This window comes from Bufo gargarizans, chromosome 8, assembly GCF_014858855.1.
Source record: "Bufo gargarizans isolate SCDJY-AF-19 chromosome 8, ASM1485885v1, whole genome shotgun sequence".
NCBI classification, from domain to species: Eukaryota; Metazoa; Chordata; class Amphibia; order Anura; family Bufonidae; genus Bufo; species Bufo gargarizans.
This window is the reverse complement of record NC_058087.1, coordinates 185,290,679-185,311,416: the sequence shown is the minus strand read 5'-3', so window position 1 is coordinate 185,311,416 and position 20,738 is coordinate 185,290,679. Positions and strand designations below refer to the sequence as shown.

Sequence of the window (20,738 nt, the reverse complement as noted above, 5' to 3'; positions counted from 1 at the left end):
CCAATGTGTGCAATTGAGGATAAGATGGTAAATTCAATATCAAACAATAGTGGTGTTCACTAATTGAATTCTGAAGAATAGTTCCATATATGGTGATCCACTCCGACGACCAGTCTTTATAGCAGGTCTCTCGTATATGGTAAAGTCAGAGTCCCAGGCGTATGCAGCTGTAAGTTTTTACTGAATGATAATTCAGCTGCTAATACGCGCAGCGGCGTCCCGCTGTATTAGTATGAAGCGATCGCTTTTAGGTGGGATATGCAAGATCTTACCCGAGGATCCTTTGCACTGGATGAGTCGAGGGGTTATCATCCAGTGCAAAGGATCCTCGGGTAAGATCTTGCATATCCCACCTAAAAGCGATCGCTTCATACTAATACAGCGGGACGCCGCTGCGCATATTAGCAGCTGAATTATCATTCAGTAAAAACTTACAGCTGCATACGCCTGGGACTCTAGACTACCATATACGAGAGACCTGCTATAAAGACTGGTCGTCGGAGTGGATCACCATATATGGAACTATTCTTCAGAATTCAATTAGTGAACACCACTATTGTTTGATATTGAATTTACCATCTTATCCTCAATTGCACACATTGGGATCCTATTTATTAACTTATTCATATTAATATTTGTTGAATTTAATCCTTTTTTACTGGTTTTATTTTATCATTTACATCTTTGCTAGTACCAATTTTTTATCTGCTCTCCTTTTATGGTATTGCCGACATTATACTGTGTTTTTGCTGTGATATAACAAATAAAGAAAGCCTTATTTGGACCACAACTGGGGTACATGCTACATATACTCCCGCCATATGTATTCATAGATTTCTGTGGGCTATACAAGATTGCCCACGGCATATGCAAATGGCCAGTCCAGCGCCACACTTACATTTTTGAAAAAAACTAAATCAACTAACATGATGCTGCACTTACGCATTTCAAGCCATAAAGCCCAGCTCGGAGCTATGAGTAAGAACTGGAACCATGTGAAATACATTAGCGTAACCACATTCGCTTTCATTAGTCGCAATTACGCCATTGTGATCTTAAAAGGGAAAGGGTGGGTGGCGTCATGTGCGCAGCTGCAGCCAATGACTGATGTGTCCTCCAAGCGCCACGGCACTGGGTTGTGTGCGCTTCTGCAGTCAATGACTGGCTGCAGCGGTTGTGTCTCTCCCGTCTGGCACTTGGGGATAATGTCACGGCTGCTGCGCCACACATGACCCCCTGTCTGTTCTAAAACTTGACTAGAGTGCAGCGAACGCAGCTGTGAACTGAAAGAGCCGGGACAGGTGAGTATGCTTCCCTCCATGGGGTAGGCTGTGCAAAAGTGTTTGAAAGCTGGACAACCCCTTTAGGGCTCTTTCACACTTGCGCAGGACGGATCCGGCAGGCTGGTCTCCCTGTCGGATCCGTCCTTCTGCTGTTTCGCCGAGCCGCCACTCCGTCCCCATTGACTATAATGGGGACGTGACTGAGCTCCGGCGCAGCACGGCAAAAGCCGCCAGACTAAAAAGTCCTGCATGTCCGACTTTTTAGTCTGGCGGCTTTCGCCGTGCTGCACCGGAGCTCAGCCCCCGTCCCCATTATAGTCAATGGGGACGGAGCGGCGGTTCGGCGAAACAGCAGAAGGACGGATCCGACAGGGAGACCAGCCTGCTCGATCCGTCCTGCTGCAAGTGTGAAAGAGCCCTTAATGAGACATGTGTGAAGTAGCCATGTCTAAAAGAAATTCCTGCAAAAAAAAAAAAAAAAAAAAATAAAAAAAAAAAAACACAATAAGCATGGGTGCATATGACAGCTTATTAATTTATTGATCTCCAAGTACCTTAAAAAATAAAAAATAAATTACAAGACAAGGTCTGTGGGGTTTCGATCTGTGATAGTTGTGTTCAGAGAAGCTGCTGTGCTTTAGATTTTTTTTACATATTTTTATTGAATTTTTAAGTTTTTTGCTAAAGACAATGTACATATTTACAAAGGAAACTTCTTTAGAAAAAAAGTGAAAAACAAGAATAAAAAAAATTCTTATGCATCCCCTGGATAGAAAGCATCATGTCGCAGTTCCATTAAGTACATTTTAAAAGGCACTCTGTGACATCTATATGTAAGAAGACGAAACGAGTTAACACTTGAATACAGGTGTAAAATTAGATATATCCCCCAAAGACGTAGCACAAGTACCAATGACAAAAAAAAAAAGTTGCTAAAATAACACACTTTGGCTTTAAATCTGGATTCTAATGTATGGGAAGCAGGAGAGCCATACGTCTCCTTTCTCGCTCAGCTAAATGAATTGATGTGACTGCAAAATGCTTTAAATGATGAACCCCCATCTAAGAGGAAAAAAGTGGAATCCTTAAAAGGAGTTGCTTGGGATTGAAAAAGATTTTGGGCAAAAAAATAAATGAATAAATATATAAATCAGTTAAATTTCCTGCATCAATGACATGCTGTACATGCAGTGATTGGCTGCTGTGGTCACGTGCATGTAAAGCAGGCCATTGCTGTTTTTTTATGCTCTTAGACAAAGTTGGGGATAATGCCAAAATGACCAATTTTTAAAACGGTTGCTTTCTAAAAGATGTCTGTTAAAAACAACCCCCTTAAAAATTGTAAGGGGGCCATTGGTCGTGCACCACACAATGGACGCATCTGTGTAGTTCAGGAGCTTCAACTAACTGGTGCGAAGGTAGGAGTCAGACACCATAAACTGAGGACAGCCCGTTAATACCAACATCCTAGACAACACCTTCAAGTCCAGGGGTTTAAAATGTATTATTCGGGAAGGGGGGGAATTGCAATCACATTAAAGAGGACCTTTCACTCGTATACAAACTAAAAACTAACTATCTGTGGGCAGAGCGGCGCCCAGGGGTCCCCCTGCACTTACTAGTATGCCTGGGCGCCGCTCCGTTCGCCCGGTATAGGCTCCGGTGTCTCAGCTCCGTCTGTTGTACTGGACTGATTTTTTGTAGGAGGCGTGTCCCTTGCTGCAGCACTGGCCAATCGCAGCGCACAGCTCATAGCCAGTCTATGAGCGGTGCGCTGCGATTGGCCAGCACTGCAGCAAGGGACACGCCTCCTACAAAAAATCAGTCCAATACAACAGACGGAGCTGAGACACCGGAGCATATACCGGGCGAACGGAGCGGCGCCCAGGCATACTAGTAAGTGCAGGGGGACCCCTGGGCGCCGCTCTGCCCACAGGTATAGTTAGTTTTTAGTTTGTATACGAATGAAAGGTCCTCTTTAAATACAAAAATCTGATTGATCAAAAAGCAACAACAACAAAAAGTCCTTGTAGAGAAGTGTAATGTTGCTATCAAACGAGAAAACTGATTTCACACAAATCCAGTTATAATATAACACATCCAAGACAACAATGACTCCTTTATATCAGACTTCCTATATGGTTCAGTAAATAAAAAATAAAAGCAAAACAAAATTAAATTGATGGCATTTTAATAAAAATAAAAAATAAGTCAAACCTTTATTTTTTTATATAAAGGAAACAAAATAAAAAATATACAAAAACCAACAAAAAGAAAAGAATAAAAGTCATTTCCAGCCTCGCGCATCCATTTACACAATGAAAAGTTCTCCTTGGAAAAGTTTATTTCCCCTTTCGGTTTATGTACATGACCTCAGAAACACAGTGGAGGGATAATTTATACTGCAAAAATAATTCTATTCTATGGATGTGACTGTAACCAAAAATCTGCCCCCCCCTCCCCCGATATAGAGCAGTGGCAATTTACAAAGAACATGCAATATATATTATACTATATATTAGAAAACATAATATACACAAAATAGCTTCAATTCACAACTGTATTTAATGAACAGAATTTTACATGAACCTTCTGTGAAAATAGTCGACATCTGTGGCACCGGATACAAATAAGGCCGCTTTCAATAACTCGCTAAAAACAAAAAAATAAAATAAACTGTTTGACAAGTTCCATTTACATTAAAGCACCATATATTTTTTTTTTAATACTCTTGTAGGGTCATAAGTAGCCCCTTTAAAGGGAGATCACATTTTTTTTGTTTTAGATCGCACAAGACTTAATTGACATTTTATTGTTTAAAAATAAAAAAAATAAAAGCATTTTTCGTAAAAAAAAATTTAGAAGCAAGTCAAAGTTTGGTACAATGTACTACAATGAACTGGCAGACTTAAAAAGTTAATTCAAAGTGCTTTTCCGGGAACAGGATATGGATGACCCATCCTTAGGATTGGCCATCAATATCAGATCGGTGAGGGTCCAACTCACGCAAATCGCCCTCTCTGCCCCCCAAAGAGGCTGCGGCACTCCGGTGAGTAATGTGGCTTCTACCAATGACGTCACCTTCATCATTCACAGCTCAGTCCCATTAAAGTGAAAAGGCCTGGACTGCAATACCAAGCATGGCCACTATACAATGTACGGCGCTGTGAGAAGTTAGCAGCGGGCTCTTGACACAGCTGATCAGTGGCGGGTGTGCGGATGACCTAATATGAGAATAGGTCATCAATATTGTAAATCTGGAAGACCCGCTTTAAAAATGTTTCTAAAATAAATTAATTCGGACCATCTAAAAAGTGTGTATTGAAATATACGGGGGTTCGGCTTTCACTTAAAGACTGTTATTTAAAAGGGGCTTATTTACTAAACTGGCTTTTCATGCACCACAGAAAAGAGCCACTGGAGGCAGGTGTAACCATATAAAGGTGACTATTTTACGCTAAAAATAAACCCCAAAAAGTTCAAAAGTTGCAAAAAATATATAAAAAATAAATACTTCTTAATGGTCCCGAACACAGTTCCCGATCCAGCATTTCTTTTTAGCCCCACCACATGGTAGAATTGTTCTTTAAAAAAAACTTGAAAGCAATGACAAAAGTTATTACTTTCAGACACCTGCATTTGGCACAGTAATAAAAAAAACGCACATATCGAAATTTGCTAATGAAGTTTGGCGTGAAGTAAATGCATATTTTTTGAATATTGTTAAAGGTTTCTGAAGGTGTTCGGAGGAGAGGGCCAGCTCCCAAAATGCAACACTGATATCAGGCTAAAATACTGTCATTAAATTATTATTAATTTTAAATTGAAAGGAAAATTAAACATTTTTACGCCAGCTTCATTATACAAAAAAAAAAAAAAAAAAAAAAAAAAAAAAACGCCCTGCAAACGTGGTCCAAAAAATAACAACCTATAGGCTCCAAAAAGAGTGTGACGTTTCGGCATCAGCCGCAAAATAAAAATTAAAAAAGTGGGAAAGAAACTTTAATAATGTAACGAGCAGGCCTAGGACAACTGCTTTTCCTTTCTACATTATCTTCTGCTCCAGTCACATCCGGAGCTGCATTTTAGTCTTCTGTCACTTGCCTTATTGCGATTTATCAGCATTCTGCTGTGTGAACGCTCATCTGAGCTCCCACCAGTCACTGGCTTCTGGCGAAAGGAAATTATGCAGCTCTCGTTGTGAGTAGAGGACAAGAAGGGGTCGGACTGCTGTTTCCATAAAGTCAACCTTACTGATCCCCCCCCCCCCCCCCTTCACTTCATGGTCCGGGCAGTTTCTACCAGGAAGCGGAGACCATTGGAATCAGTAAGACAAGTATATGTAGTGTTTATTGTAAAAGTTTTTGTCAAAAAGTTAAGTTTTCTTTTTAGGGCTATGGCTTGGGAAGGGGGCGGCTGAAGAGATCACCGCGACTACGGCCAGATATATTGTCTCATGTTCATGTAAACGATATCTGCAAATCCTGTAGGGGGCAGTAACTGCACCAATATCAAGAACGATTTTTTAGCATAAATAGATCACTTTTAATAAAAATTAAATAATAATTTGGAAATACATCATGTTTCATAGAGAGAACTTCTATTTCTATATTCAAAAAGAAGCCCCCAAAAATAGCTATAATAGTTTTAAGAAGGATTCTTAAAAAAAATAGCCAGACACATTCATACATTTTATGTACAAACATGGCTCTCATCTCGGCTCTGCAGGCTGTAACCGAACAGAGAATAGATATAACTGACTGCGGAGCCATGAAAAATAAAAAAATAAAAAAATAAAAAAAAAGTTTGTGGGTATAGCGGATGCTAGAAACATATGTGCAAACAGGAAAAAATAAAAACAATACAATAAAAAATAAAAACTTGTTGGTATGGTCAACGCTAGAAACAAAAGTGCAAACTAAAACATAGAAAAAGTAATTGTCGAGGGGGAGATTGTGAACACTAGACCCAAATGGCCAAAAACAAAAAGGATGCAAAAAATAAAATAGTGGGGGATGGTGAATATTCAAAACAAATGTCCAAACCATAAAAAATAATTTAAGAATAACAAAAAAAATAAACAATTAAGTGAGTTTTCCAGGAGTACAATATTGATGATCTATCCTCGAGGTAGGTCTTCAGTAGCAGACCGGTGGGGGCACCCCTGCCGATCAGCAGCCATTACTTGGCTCAGTGGTGTGGCTTCCTCACAGCGCCGTACATTGTATAGTGGCCATGCTTGGTAATGCAGCCCGAGCTGCTCGTAGACCATGTGACTGATGAACGTGATGCCACTGGCCTAGGAAGAGGCCGCAGCTCTCAACTGATTATGGGTGGGGGTGCTGGAAGGTGGACCCCCACTGGTCCGATATTGATGACCTACCCCGAGTATAGGTCATCAATACTGTACCTGGAAAGCCCCCTTTAAAAATTGAAGGGGGAGGTGAATATTGGAAACAAATGTCGGGACTGTAAAAAATAATTTAATTTAAAAAAAATTAAAACGTGCGGCTGATAAAGGTTCTTGTTGCGTTACTGATGACCTCACAAGATGACGGACGTCTGGTGACCTCAGCACCGGGCTGTGAATGTACATAAGAGCACTGTGACGCTGGAAGTTATCTTCCCGTTTATTAAAGTATCAAAAATATGCAGCTTTCAGAAACAAGGTTCTATTTCGACTGTACACGGCTACAATACAACTACTCTCACTCTCTCCGGAGAGGAGGCCACACGGGCTTGCCTTACGTCTCGGATAGCACCTCGTCTTGTAGTCAGGAGACTCCTGTAGAGTATGCTTTTTTTTTTGTAGGAACTGGTACCACCAAGTATTGACAGCGAGGGGACCGCAGAGAAGTCACCCTTTCCAGCATGTATTAGATCAAGGCTTCGTTCCGACCACTCTTTTTTTTCCTTTTCCTTCTTAGTCAATTTTTTCCACTTTTCCAATGATTTTTTCTTCATAAATGGGCAAAATGGAGTCATCGTCCCGCACTTCCTCAAAGACCACGCCACAATCGAACTCGTCACTTACTTTCTTGAAGTAATACCTGGAACAAGAGACCGAGAAAAGGAGGTCATAATTCACTGCCCAGAGGGAGAAGCACCAAGTGAAGCTTTGGAGCTGCATCACACCTACTGACTGGCCCAAGTTCCACTGTGGGTCGGGGGTGTCAGCCTCACTTTGTCGCTAGGCAGTCACAGATGATCATAGGGAGGCTCATCAATAACAGAAAAAGGTAACGCACAAATTGAATTGTCATACTGGATGTCATATAACCTAGGCCGAAAGTCTCCTAGCAAGCATATGCATCTCAGCAGGTTAATAGCTCTGCTTAAAGGGCTTCTGTCACCCCCCAAACAGCAATTTTCAGTATTGGACTTAATATAATTGCTAATGTACGCAGAGTCCATATATACCCCTCTTATCTCTGGCTGTGCTTTAAATTCTTTAATAATACTACTTTTGTGATATGGAAATTTCTTCACTACCAGCAAGTTGGGCGAACTTGCCAGTAGCCGCCGCATCCTCGGTCTAAAAAAACACCCCCCTCCTCCACTTGATTGACAGGGCCAGCGAGCGCTCTCCTCCTTTCACTGGCCCTGTCTGCAGCTGAAATCCCACGCCTGCGCTGTACCGGTCCTCATTCGGCACAGGCGCTCTGAGAGAAGGGCGCTCGCTTGGCTGCTCCTTCCTCAGTGTGCCTGCGCCAATGACATCAGCCCTACACCCGGAAGAGAGTCTGTACCGAATGAGGACCGGTACGGCGCAGGGGCGGGATTTCAGCTGCAAACAGGGCCAGCGGAATGAGGAGAGCGCTCGCTGGCCCTGTCAATCAAGTGGAGGAGGGGGGCGTTTTTTTAGACCGAGGATGCGGCGGCTACCAGCAAGTCCGCCCAACTTGCTGGTAGTGAAGAAATTTCCATGTCACAAAAGTATTATTATTAAAGAATTTAAAGCACAGCCAGAGGTAAGAGGGGTATATATGGACTCTGCGTACATTAGCAATTATATTAAGTCCAATACTGAAAACTGGGAAAGCTGTTCGGGGGGTGACAGAAGCCCTTTAAAGGGGTTTTCCAGGAATTAAGAAAATGAAAATACGTAAATCTTACTTTATTATAAATATATTCCCAAATACCCTTCATTAGTTATAATGGCTAGTTTTGTCTAGCAAACAATCATTAGGAGAAATAAAATGGCGCTGTCCTATTAGATTACACTAAGACTGTCCTAATCACACAGGAGGACAAGTTACTTCACAACACTGAGGTAAAGAGCCGCCTCATCCTCCTCTCTGCTCTGCTTGTCAGGGATGATGATCCTGAATACAGATGAGATCTTCAGCTAAGTCTCAGTAGGCATAGAGTTCATGAGGAGACATTAAGTACAGAGAGGGCGGACAGGACAGATTGTAGTAATGGAGACTGCAGACAAGTGCTGCTGCTCATTAGCCACATCTGCTCATGAACTCCATTCCTACAGAGATTCAGCTGAAGATCATATTAAACTGTATTCAGGATCATAATCCCTAACAAGCAGAGCAGAGAGGAGGATGAGGCAGCTCTTTAGCTCAGTGTTGTGAAGTAACTTGTCCTGCTGTGTGATTAGGACAGGTTGTGTGTGAGCCAATAGGATGGCGGACGTTTTATTTCTCCCAATGATTGCTCCCTAGACAAAGCGAGCCATTAAACTAATGTAAGGTATTTGGGAATATATTTATGATGAAGTAATATTTAAGTATTTTCATTTTCTTAATTCCCAGGGAAGCCCTTTAATATAGCAGGTATGTGGTATATGATCATTAGAGGGGTTCTCTGCAAATAAGGACATTTTATCTAATGCCTGAAACAGAAGACTCCGATCCTCCGCACTGCCTCCATCTTTCAGTCTGCAGTGTTGACATCAGGCGCTGCACAGCAGGGCCACATGCTCCACTGCAGCCAATAAATAGCTTCAGCAATGATGTGGCACTAGCAGCACGTGACCACTGAAGCCAGTTATTGGCTGCATTGGAACATGTGACCAAACCGCACCAGATGCCAACAATGCAGGGACCGGAAGATGGAGGCAGCGTGGAGGACCAAAGCAAGTAACTATGAATCTTCCGTTTCAGGTGGCAGGCAGCCATCATTAGATAAAAAATCCTTACTTTAATCACCCTTTAAGGCCAGTAGACTTTAATGTTGGCAACTCAAAAATCCACCTAGACTCTTTCCTCTGGATGAGGTGATGCGAGTCACCTTCGCCTACTGCAGGGGCTATACGCTCAATCGCCTGGAACATGATTAGCTATTGGTGTGTCAGTTTCGTTCTCATCATCTCTGTCGGAATTGTCTACGTGTCTGCCCCACATATTTGACTGAGCAGGAACGCGTCATAAGGTGAACCACACACAGACGAACAATGGATAAAATCTGAGGTGGGATATCTTCCTTTGGGTTGGGACAGTAAACGACTCGCCCGAGTGCATGAAATCGCACGCGGCGCAGTGGACACATCTACAAGCTCCTCTTGGTTTGAGGTCCAAACAGGTCTTGGTAGTTTCTGGGAGACGAGACCATGAGAGAAACCCTCGGGACATTCACTCAGGAAAATTCCTCATCTCTGAGCCATGTGGACTGGAGCGCCACTGACATTAATAAGGGACATCACCCGACGTATGGAGGGATCGTCACCATTTAGACATTTATGGCTCATCCTATTGATATGGCACAACGTGTCGGTCACACAAGTTGTAGTCCGACATACCCCTAAAAATAACGATCAAAGTGGCGTCAAGTTTAAAAACCAAGATCGTCAACACTTTACCTGTAATTTCCTTTCTTCGTAAGCAGCTCCTTGAATTGTCCCAGGGTCACTACTCGACCTTTCACCATGGTCCTGTAGGGAATGGGTTCGCCACAGAAATAATAAGCCACGACGATGTTCTCACCAGGCCCGGTGCTTCTTCCGTCTTTCTTCTGTGGCTTCAGCCTGGCACAGGAAGAAAAGAGTTAAAGGGTTAATCTAAGCACCGGGCAGTGTCTTGTGTTTTACTGTGTATCAGAATTCTTCAATTTACCCACATTATAATGAAAGTGCCCGGTCATCAGATGTGCCACCTAATCATTTTGACAGTATGCAAAACCTGACCACCTAACACATGGCTTTGAAGGGGTTGTCTCATCTCAGACATTGGGGACACCTCTGTAGGACACGCCCCCAACGTCTGCCGCAGCCTCTTCAAACGGCTGATCAGTGGGGGTGCCGAGTGTCGGAACCCCTCCAGTCAGATACTGAGGATAGGTCAGCAATATATGAATCCCAGAAAACCTCTTTTACCCAATTTAATATATGGTGACAGAAATTAAATTCTCCAATTCCTCTATGAGATCTATGGAAACTCTCAGCAGATACGATGTAGCAGTCAGATGACTTTTCGGAACGCTCAGTGCGTCCTACGAGGAAGGAATGTTCCGTTATTTGCTATTGTATCTCTACTGTTGCTTGGCAACCACACTCCTCCGGCTGCAGAGGTGACGGGGCCGGGCACCCCGGGGCCCTGTATTTAGATTACTGCTCAAGTTTCAGCTCTGTGTGTATGTGGAAGAAACACAAGACAGGAGGACGCAGTGCACGCAACGTATCCCTGATGTGATTATTCAGAGGCACAGAATAGGTGATAAATGTATGATTGCTGGGGGCCCCATAATCAACAGAATCGGGTCCCTAGGTCATGCTATGTATGCAGCGATGGTCAGGCACAGGCCCCGACGCAACATCCATATCTATGGGGCTAACGGATACAGATGATCAGTCAGCCCCATAGACACTGAATGGGACAGCATGACCACCATTCACACTCCTCCTTATGCAGCTATGGGGATCAGACCCCCCCCACTCCCCTTAGTGATCAGCAGGGATCCTAGCAATCATACATTGTGCAATAACCCCTTTAAGTGCGACCTTCAGCGGATAGAGGATTACTTGGGGTTGTCTGCTGTAAACCACTGCTCCTGCAAGAAATTCATCCCCTTAAAGATGCTGTATCCCACTGAAAGCCATGGGAGTACGTAACATGCACACCAACAGCTCCAAAAGAAGTACAACTCCCATCATTGCTCCTCTTAACAGACCCTTTAATAAAAACCTTTTCACAGCACAACCTACTGTCTAACACAATGCATTATGTGCACATAACAGAGGTCTACCCATCCTCCGCACAAGGGGAGACTAAGGATAAAGTAGCAGACATTGAGGGGGCAGGAAGAGGGAAGAAGCACAGATAGGGGGCGCTACGCGAGGACACTAAACACACTAACACGAAAAAAAAAAAAAAAAAAGAGTGGCACATACTGTGACTCTGAGAGGTCCATGTCGGAGACCGCTGGCACCACATTCAGCAGTGGGATATAGGGTGGCCTGACAGAGGAGCGCCCCCGTTGGATAACCTCTTGAACATACCTAGGGAACAATCCCCACAGATTAGAAAATGTCCCCCTGTAGAAGAGATCTCTAAAACTACAACTACAACTCTCAGCATGCACCAGCCAGAGTATCACAGACATGAGACCGCTCTTTTACACTCATCCACGACGACACCAACAGAACCAGCTCTGCTACATATTCTCAACTAAAAAGAACTTCAACCCAATGCACAAATAACAGAGCTGGGGGGGAAAGGACGAAAAACCAGTCTTACACCCATTTAACCCTTTCTGAGGCGATGGCTTATTATTATTGAGACTGGTATGTGGGAGCGAGAAACGGGCAAACCAGCAGCAATTCCTAAAGGAAACCTCATCAGGACACAGATCTACTGAACCTAAAATCCATGCTCTGTATCCCTGAAAATAAGGGTCTCCACCACCCACGTCCCCTCCCTCAGGACCGGCCAATGCAGCTGCAGAGAAATCTAATGAAGGTGAGTAACCTGATGCATCTCCAAACTCTTCATACTGGAAAATGGAGACTAGAGGGTAAAGGGTTGGAAGAGCAGTATCCGCAACCTCTATGAACGACTAGAGGACAATATAAAGGAGACCAAAATGGTCAATGTGAAAGGTTTCTTTACTTCTAGGTCAAGGGGATGACTTGTGATGCAGCCTATGAAGCTTTAAATTATAGGCCTGAGGCTGTCTGGTGTGAAGACAACCCTTTTTGTCAGGCAGTGTCATGATGGAGACCATGATGTGGATATAGGTGGGGCAGCGTTAGTGCCATCACTATCAGATCAGTCAGACTCTGTATAGTGCCGTGTCCCCACTCAGGCACATTTTTTAGCGGCTGTGCCTTTCACTCTGCTCTCTGCAGTTCAGTCCCCATTCAGTTACTTAGGACTGAGCTGCAGTACCAGGCACAGCCACTACCATATGTACGGCGCTGTGAATAGTAAACAGTATAGTGGGTGCAGCACTAGCTGGAGTCCCGCTCGTCTGATATCGATGGTTTATCCCAGGGATGCTCAACCTGCGGCCCTCCAGCTGTTGTAAAACTACAACTCCCACAATGCCCTGCTGTAGGCTGTTCAGACATGCTGGGAGTTGTAGTTTTGCAACAGCCGGAGGGGCGCAGGTTGAGCATGCCTGGTTTATCCTAAGCATATGTGGACAATATTAATGTCCCTGAAATCCCTTAAAAAAAATAATATGCAAATACTAAAAATGATAAAATATAAAATGAATGGCAGCCTCCAATCAGTGGGGTGCATCCCCACAGTCACATCACTGCTCATAGTATCAGACTGTGTAGGGACATGCCACCTCGACATGAGGAATAATAACGCGCAGCTGTTAAGGTCTCACATTTACAAGTGGAATAACAGGGGATTGGCACAAAGCAGTGGTCTAAGAAAGGGTGCTATGGAATTTCTTATGCAGAATATAAAGACCTTCTTCAGGGGCTGTCTAGAAAAAAACTATATTTTCATAATTTTCGTTTACAATATTAGGGAATTGTGAATTAACTGGAAGGGGCATTTCAGTTTCTCATCTATTAAAGAGGTTGTGTCAGGTTTTTAAGTTATCCCCCATCCACAGGACAGGGGATAACTAATCACTGGGGGGGGGGGGGGGGGGGGCTACACCGTTTACAAGAACTGGGGTCCCGTTCTTCCATTTTGATGGAGCGGCAGATCGTGCATGTGAACTGTTGCTCCAGTAATTCACTAACGGAGCGCCGGAGATACTCGGCAGGATACATCTGCTTCTAGGATCTCCTACAGATCCCAGCCGATCACTCTGGACACCTTGTGATCCGCCTAAGGGCTCATTCAGACGACCGTATCCGCTTTTGAGGTCTGTGAATTGCATATCCCCCAAACACGTAGAATGATCAACCCTACGATAGAACATGGTCTGTTGACAAGAATAGGCATTTCTGTGTTTTTTTTGCGGGGCCACGGAATGGAAGTACGGATGCAGACAGCACATAGTGTCCTGTCCGCATGTTTTGCGGCCCCATTGAAAATAACGGGCAAAATTTGTGGAACGGACGATGACTCGCATATACGGTCGTGTAAATGAGCCCTAAGTGGACACTTTCTAGCCAAAAGACATGGCCCAAAGTGAACACCCCTTTAATATATAATTTAGTTCCTACCTTAAGTGAAATATTTGGCCAGCTATACGATGCCTAGAACTGCAGCAACTCTACATAACAGGGGTTAATTTGAAGACGTAATAGACGTGTTGCATAAAGCAGCAAGTCGCTTGATACCTTTGCTTCGCTTGCATTTTCCCAGCTTTTCTCTCCTCCTCTTCCAGCCGCCGGCGCGCCTCTTCCAGCTGCGTTAGCGGGTTAGGTGCAGGATTGGGCGGCATGGTGGGGTCCTGGACAAAGGGGTGAGAGGGCTGCACCACATTGCGTAGCTGAGCGCTGACCCAAGGATGGACTGCCCCCGGCCGTTCTATGGAAAGTGGTCTAGGCACATCATGAGCGGACTGCTTCTTGGCACCCGATGAGCTGCAGGTATAAATGTACCAAGGTCAGTGAATCCTATAAATCAGCAGGAAAGTGGCAGAAGCGGAATATATAGATATAAAAAACTTTATGGCCACAAAGACTCGGCGCCGTGTACAAAGGTTAAACAAGATCCTGCACCACTCTAGTTACGTCAGGTCTTATACTCCAGTCACACCTAAAGTTGCTACATATTGTGCAGTGTACTGTGGTAGACAAGGTAGACACCAGGCACTCAAAGGGTATAGGTTCAGACGCTGCATAATTTGTTGCAGATTTTTGGGGTGGACTTTGCTTTGAAAATTAGCAAAAGGGGCCAATAATTTTACATACAATAGGAAAATTTCACAGCTTTAACAGTCATTTTCTAATTCACAGCCGACCCTGTGTTTTACAAAGCAAACGGTGAAATCTGCTGCAAAATCTACATGTCACATGTGAAGTTTGCAGCACTTCCCACAAAGCAATGCACCACCCAATACTCCGCTAATCTGGTATGCCTTGGCTAAGATTTCCAACCGGCCACCAGCTGGTTGTTTGATAGCTTGGCTCTATTGAAAGGAATAGGGCTGAGCCGCAATACCAGACACAAGCAATGGACAGATGGACCGCTGTCTTTACTAGGTAGAAATCAAGTTTTTCTAAACATTTTTCCAAAATTCTTCAGAATAATGAAAAATAAATACTTGTCATGTGAAAGAAAGCAGACGGATCTCTTTTAAGAAGAGACATATCAGATCATTTAGAGGGCAGAACCCCTGGTTACAAATCTGGAGGGGGAACCTGAAGGTGGGTCACTTACCTATGGACGGTTTTCTTGTGTCTGTTGATCTCTTTCTCGCCTTCCATTAACCACTGCATTATCTTCTGGTGTCTCTCCGCGTCCTCTGGAACCACAGGCATCTCGTAGGTGGCACTTTCAAGCTTCCCGGAATCCACTTTCTTTGCATTCCTCTTGGCCAGCATGCTGACTTTACTGCTGGAAGAGCGAAGATTCTGGAGTGTAAGTAACATGAAAAAAATCTGCAGACACAGGCAGCAACGATTAGGCTACTTTCACATTTGCGTTTCTGCTTTCCGATATTGAGATGCGACATAGGGTTTCAATACCGCAGGAAACCGCTTCTGTTTTGTCCCCATTCCTTGTCAATGGAGACAAAACTGAAAGAAATGGACTGCACCAGAATACATTCCGTTCCACCCCCATCGCGGACATAAAGCTGCAAGCAGCCTTTTTCTGCCTGGCATGGGATGCGGAGCAAGATGGTTCAGTCATGACACACAATCTAAGTCAATTGTGCCGGATCCGTTTCCTTCGGATACAATAAGAAACGGATCCGCCCCCCATTGACTTACAATGGTTTTAGTGCCGGGTCCGTCATGGTCATTTTAGAGATAATACAACTCGATCTGTTTATAACGGATGCAGCCGGTTGTATTATCACGACGGAAGCATTTTTTGATGAACCCTGCCGGATCCAGCAAAAACATGAGTGTGAAAGTAGCCTTACCTGTCCTCTACTTATACTACTCTTTAGATGAAAGCCTTTACAGACCTAATAGATCTCAAAGCTGAGGGTCTGTTACAATTGCATCTAGCCTAAATAATCCTCTGGAGCAACACACACCACCAGCACACAACTCTCCTGTCCTGATAGTGTGTTACATAGTGGAAGTACAGATGTTACACACGAGGACCCTTGTACTGCTCATTACATTTACCTTTGGCGAATACTCACTGCTCTAAGGCTCCATCCATACGACAGCAGTTTTTAGATACAGTTACAGTCTATGAAGCTATTTACGTGGCCGGCTAGCAAATTGCGGCCATCATAAAATAGAATATGTTCTATTATTAACCATTTTTTACGAACAGACGGACCCCACTGAAATCAATGGGTCTGTTTTTAACAGCCCTATGGTAAGGAGTGCAGTGGTTAAAAAATATATATATTTATTTGAACGTGTGGAGACACTCGCTGCTCAAATGATCACTACTCACTGGATGCAGAAGGACCTGAGCTCCCAGGGTCACATGAGCACAGGTCCTGCAGCAACCAGTGAGGAGCAAGTGTCCCCACATTTAAGTGGGTGAAGTGTTTTTCTGTCTGCACTAATGTGGGTCAGGAGCTAAACGGGGCATTTTTCAATACTGGGGCAATGACCTATACTGGGGTACACTATGGGTTGACCGGTATACTGACGGCACTGCAAATTCATCAGTTTTTAATGACTGTTTAATAAAGGCCTTTAAGAACAGACAAAAGACCAGAAAATGGATGCACAAACTAATGCAAAATGGCCATGGAAAAGTGACAGTGCATCGGTTTTTAAGGGCCATTTTTTAACCTTAATGTATGGAAACATTCAGCGTTTGCAAAGAGGGGATGAAAATTTGTCCTAATATAATCCTTTTCACACAGCTGTGTCTTTGTTAGGCTACATGCACACGACCGTATGCGTTTTGCGGTCCGCAAATTGCAGATCCGCAAAAAAAACGGATGATGTTACGTATGGCATCCGTTTTTTTCCGGATCCATTGTAATAATGCCTATCCTTGTCCGCAAACTAGAAAAAAATAGGACATGCACTATTTTTTTTAGCGGAGCAACGGAACGGACATACTGATGCGGACAGCACACTGTGTGCTGTCCTTGTTTTTTGCGGACCCATTGAAATGAATGGGTTCGCATTCTATCCGCAAAAAAAACGGATCGGACACAAACAAAATACGGTCGTGTGCATGTAGCCTTACAGTGTGTAAGATTTGCATTTGTAAAGCTCTCCTGTCCAGTGCAGATTAAAGGGGTTGTCCCATGAAAGATACAGAATCCCCACCATAAAACCTAACCTTTATTACATGTTAGGGCTCATTCAGACGGCTGTATGAAGGAGTCTCCATACGTTCCGCACTTTTGGGGACCCATTCATTTCTGCAAAAGATGCGGACAGCACACCATGTGCTGTCCATATCCGTGGTTCTGTTCCACAGCTCTGTAGAAAAGATAAAGCATGTCCTATACTTGTCCGCATTTTCTATTATGGTTGCGGCCATGTGCAGGACTGCAAATTGCGGAACGCACACGGCCAGTATCTGTGTTTTGTGAATCCACAAAACACTACAGTCGTCTGAATACGCCCTTAATAAAATCCTTTAACTATGAGAACTAGATAATGGAAGGCGGATGGGGCCTGCCTACAGAAAGAAAAAACTTTTCCTAGTATCTGCCCTGGCTAAACACAGAATGGCCGATCCAGCGTCAGGAATCTCCCTTGGTGCCCTGGGAAGTCCGCGACAGTATAAAAAAAAAATATATATATATACTTCCCCCAAACCTATAGTCAAGTCATATGTCAGTGTTATAGATGTCAAAATCCACATAAGCCAGATATTTTAAAGTGTTTTCCGAGATTTTTATACTGATAATATAGTATCTGATTGGTGGGGGTCCTACACCCGGGACCCCTGCCAATCAGCTGTTTGAGACCACACCAGCACTCCTGTGAGCGCTGCAGCTTTCTCTCAGCTCACCAAGCCCAGTACCGTACACTGTATAATGGCTGTGCTTGGTATAACAGCTCAGCCACATTACTTTTATGGGGCTGAGCTGCTCCTAGGTCACATGACTGATGAATGCATAGTCACTCGGCCTAGGAAAAGCAGGAGAAGGATGCCCCGGACCCCTGCTGATCAGCCATTTGAGAAGGCAGCGGTGCTCCTGGGTGTCAGACCCCCACGATGAGATACTGATGACCTATTAAGAGGATAGGTTATCAGTAAAAAGATCTCAGAAAACCCCTTTAATATTGTGGGAAAATATAAGTGTCAGTGATCAGATGATTAAGGCCAGTGTGTAGGTTTTGGAGACAGTTAATATTTTTGTCCATTCATGATTATTTTCTACGTTCTTTACATGTCAACCATTGTGTTGGCCTTATGTGTCCTCTGAAGAACTGTGATGTAAAACAGAGAAACGCCTCAGGATTACGTATGGGATATAGTAAGTTTATCATCTGATCACTGACAACCGACTTCCTGGATCTGTGATTTTCATACTATCCCCTACTCACAGGACAGGGAAAAACATCTGACAGGCGGGGATCTGACCGCTGGGGCGTCCTCCAATCACAAAAAGGAGGGGCCCCCCATGTTCACCTGGGCACACCCCTGCTACTGCTCCATTCACCACTATACGGATTCCGCACAGCACTGAATGAATGAAGAAGCAGCATACAAACACAACCTGCCACTTCATTCCCCGGTGTCACGATGTGCCGTGGACAGGAGATAAGCATGTTTCATGGGACAACACCTTTTATGTGTCATAGGATCTGAAGTCCAAGCTCCTTACAGAGGATTGTCTACACTGGATACAACTGTAACACAACCTCTGCTGTAAGAAGCGCTCTCATATTTTTTAGTAAACAAGAATGGTCAATTCACTGACAGCAAGCAGAAATTTGGCAAATGGTGATGAACTGAAACACAAAAGGAAATTCGCAAAGGCATAGATACAAACTGGTGACAGCAGCAGTTTCCATCCTTGCAGATTCCCAGGTGATGTCTGGCATGACTTCTCTCACTAGATGGTGATGGGATAATCATCCTTACCTGTAGCCTAAAGAATCCATAGGATTGGGGGCCATTCCCATGCTCTCTGCATAATTGCGGGATTTGGTTGCATAGTTATGAGGGTCTGCATTCCAAGGAAAGTTGCTTTGCACTCTTTGCGTGGCCTCGGCCTCTATCTGTTCCTTAGGCTTCACCCCGCTGTGGTGGTGAACGTGGTGATAGACGTGCTTGTGGTGATACATGTTAGGCGCTTCTAATTTCGAGCCGGACTTGGCCGAGTGCTTGCCGTGCACAGATTGCAATGTTCCCACAGATACAGGAAGGCCTTTGCTCAAGTGACCGTCTGGTGAGCGTGGCTTGGGGGAATGGCGACCAGGGCCCGGTGATTGGCATCCTGGTGTTTTCATGACACGTTGCACGTGTTCGTCGAGAATGGATTCTGGATTTTCCTCGTGGGCGTCTCTGACCTGCATCCCTACGCAGCCCATTTCAGAATATCGAGAGCCAAAATTATGCACAGGCTGGCTTGAAGGCAACTTGTGGCTGACCATTGAAGGTGCTGAGGAGACGTCCGCATCATCCCCTTCTTCTTCCTATGGGAGAAAAAGAAAATACTATTTATTACCAAAAAATAATGAAGCCCTAACAAAGCAAATGAAACTAGATAAAAAAAGCTTCCTCTAACAGTGACATTTCATAATATACTTCCTGTTTTAACTCCTCCCCATTTTCAATCCCTATGCTTGCCGTCAGTGAATGGGAACACTTGCTTACATTCAGAGACTGAAATTCAGTACAAATCAAAATAATATGTGCACACAGTGGAATATTCCACCGGAAAAATACCACAGCAGAAGGTCGACCCCTCTGATCTCTGACGCAGATTTGCAGTGGTACATGCCGAGATCACCTTTGGGACCCATACGTATTTTAAAAAAATGGGCTCCCGAAGGGAACAAGGGCCCACCGCGCAAGCGCAGCCACCCTCCATTCACTTCTATGGGAGTGCCGAAAATATCCAATCCCTGCCGTGGCAATTTCCGAAACTCCAATAGAAGTGAATGGACAGTGCGCTCTCCATTCACTTCTATGAGTTCAGGGAGCACTCGCTCTGCACTTTTGGGAACTTCCATTGAAGTGAATGGACTGGACGCCGCACATAAACTCTCCTTTGCTTTGGAGGCCTCATTCTGACAAGTAGACCCGCATCTATTGGAGCCTGGTGGCAAATCCTAGCGAAATGCCACCAAAGTTCGAGATGGGCCAACCCTTTGAATTTTCAAATAGAAATAATAAACTTTTGAAGAACTGAAGTTGCTAAATACAACTTGGCCACTAGATGGTGCAATCACAGCACAGATTTGCACTTTAGCGCCCAATTTTTTTTGCTTCATCTCATTGTTCGGGTCTAAACAATAAAGGAGCACAAAAAAGGTATATATATATATATATATATATATATATATATATATACACACACACACACACACACACAAATCTTCAGAATGGTAACTGCAGTACTGCATAATGCTGTATGTGCCATTGATCGAGGCATGGAGAACCTATGTGCCATGAGAATAACAGACGAGCTGAGCCTTCACTACGCAACGGTTAAGGCAAAGTCATCCAGCCTCAAGAGAAGAGATGGCCGTATACACACTATGAGAAATGCTGTAATGAAGCTGGGACAGCACAATACTCTGAAGACAGATGGAGCACCTTGCTGGCTTTAAAAAAGGATGGGGGGGGGGGGGGGGCCGCACTTACAGCTCTCACGCGTTTCAGTCGCTCCTCTAACTTCTGTTCTGCCTCGCGGTCTCTCAGGACTCCCTCCAGGCGACTGATGAGCTCAGCAGCAAATTTTTCAGGATCGACATGAATATCCTTTGGTATGTTATATGTACGCTGGGGAGAGAAAAGGGTAAAGTGAACACCTCTG

At 44.1% G+C, this 20,738-nt stretch overlaps 1 protein-coding gene across 3 annotated transcripts in view; it reads right to left on the bottom strand.

Moving 5' to 3' along the window:
- Positions 1-6,899: 6,899 nt before the first annotated feature.
- AXIN1 (axin 1) overlaps positions 6,900-20,738 on the bottom strand; it is a 34,307-nt gene continuing 20,468 nt past the window's right edge. Inside the window, exons 5-11 of one of the 3 annotated variants that reach the window (XM_044304114.1) lie at positions 20,567-20,704; positions 18,839-19,392; positions 15,029-15,205; positions 13,984-14,229; positions 11,623-11,730; positions 10,096-10,260; positions 6,900-7,333 (exon numbers count right to left, since the gene is read on the bottom strand). In XM_044304114.1, coding sequence (XP_044160049.1) covers positions 7,207-7,333; positions 10,096-10,260; positions 11,623-11,730; positions 13,984-14,229; positions 15,029-15,205; positions 18,839-19,392; positions 20,567-20,704 — 1,515 coding nt within the window. In that variant the 3' untranslated portion in view covers positions 6,900-7,206. The remainder of the gene's footprint in view (positions 7,334-10,095; positions 10,261-11,622; positions 11,731-13,983; positions 14,230-15,028; positions 15,206-18,838; positions 19,393-20,566; positions 20,705-20,738) is intronic. The other 2 variants (XM_044304115.1, XM_044304116.1) reach the window with 2 other exon arrangements.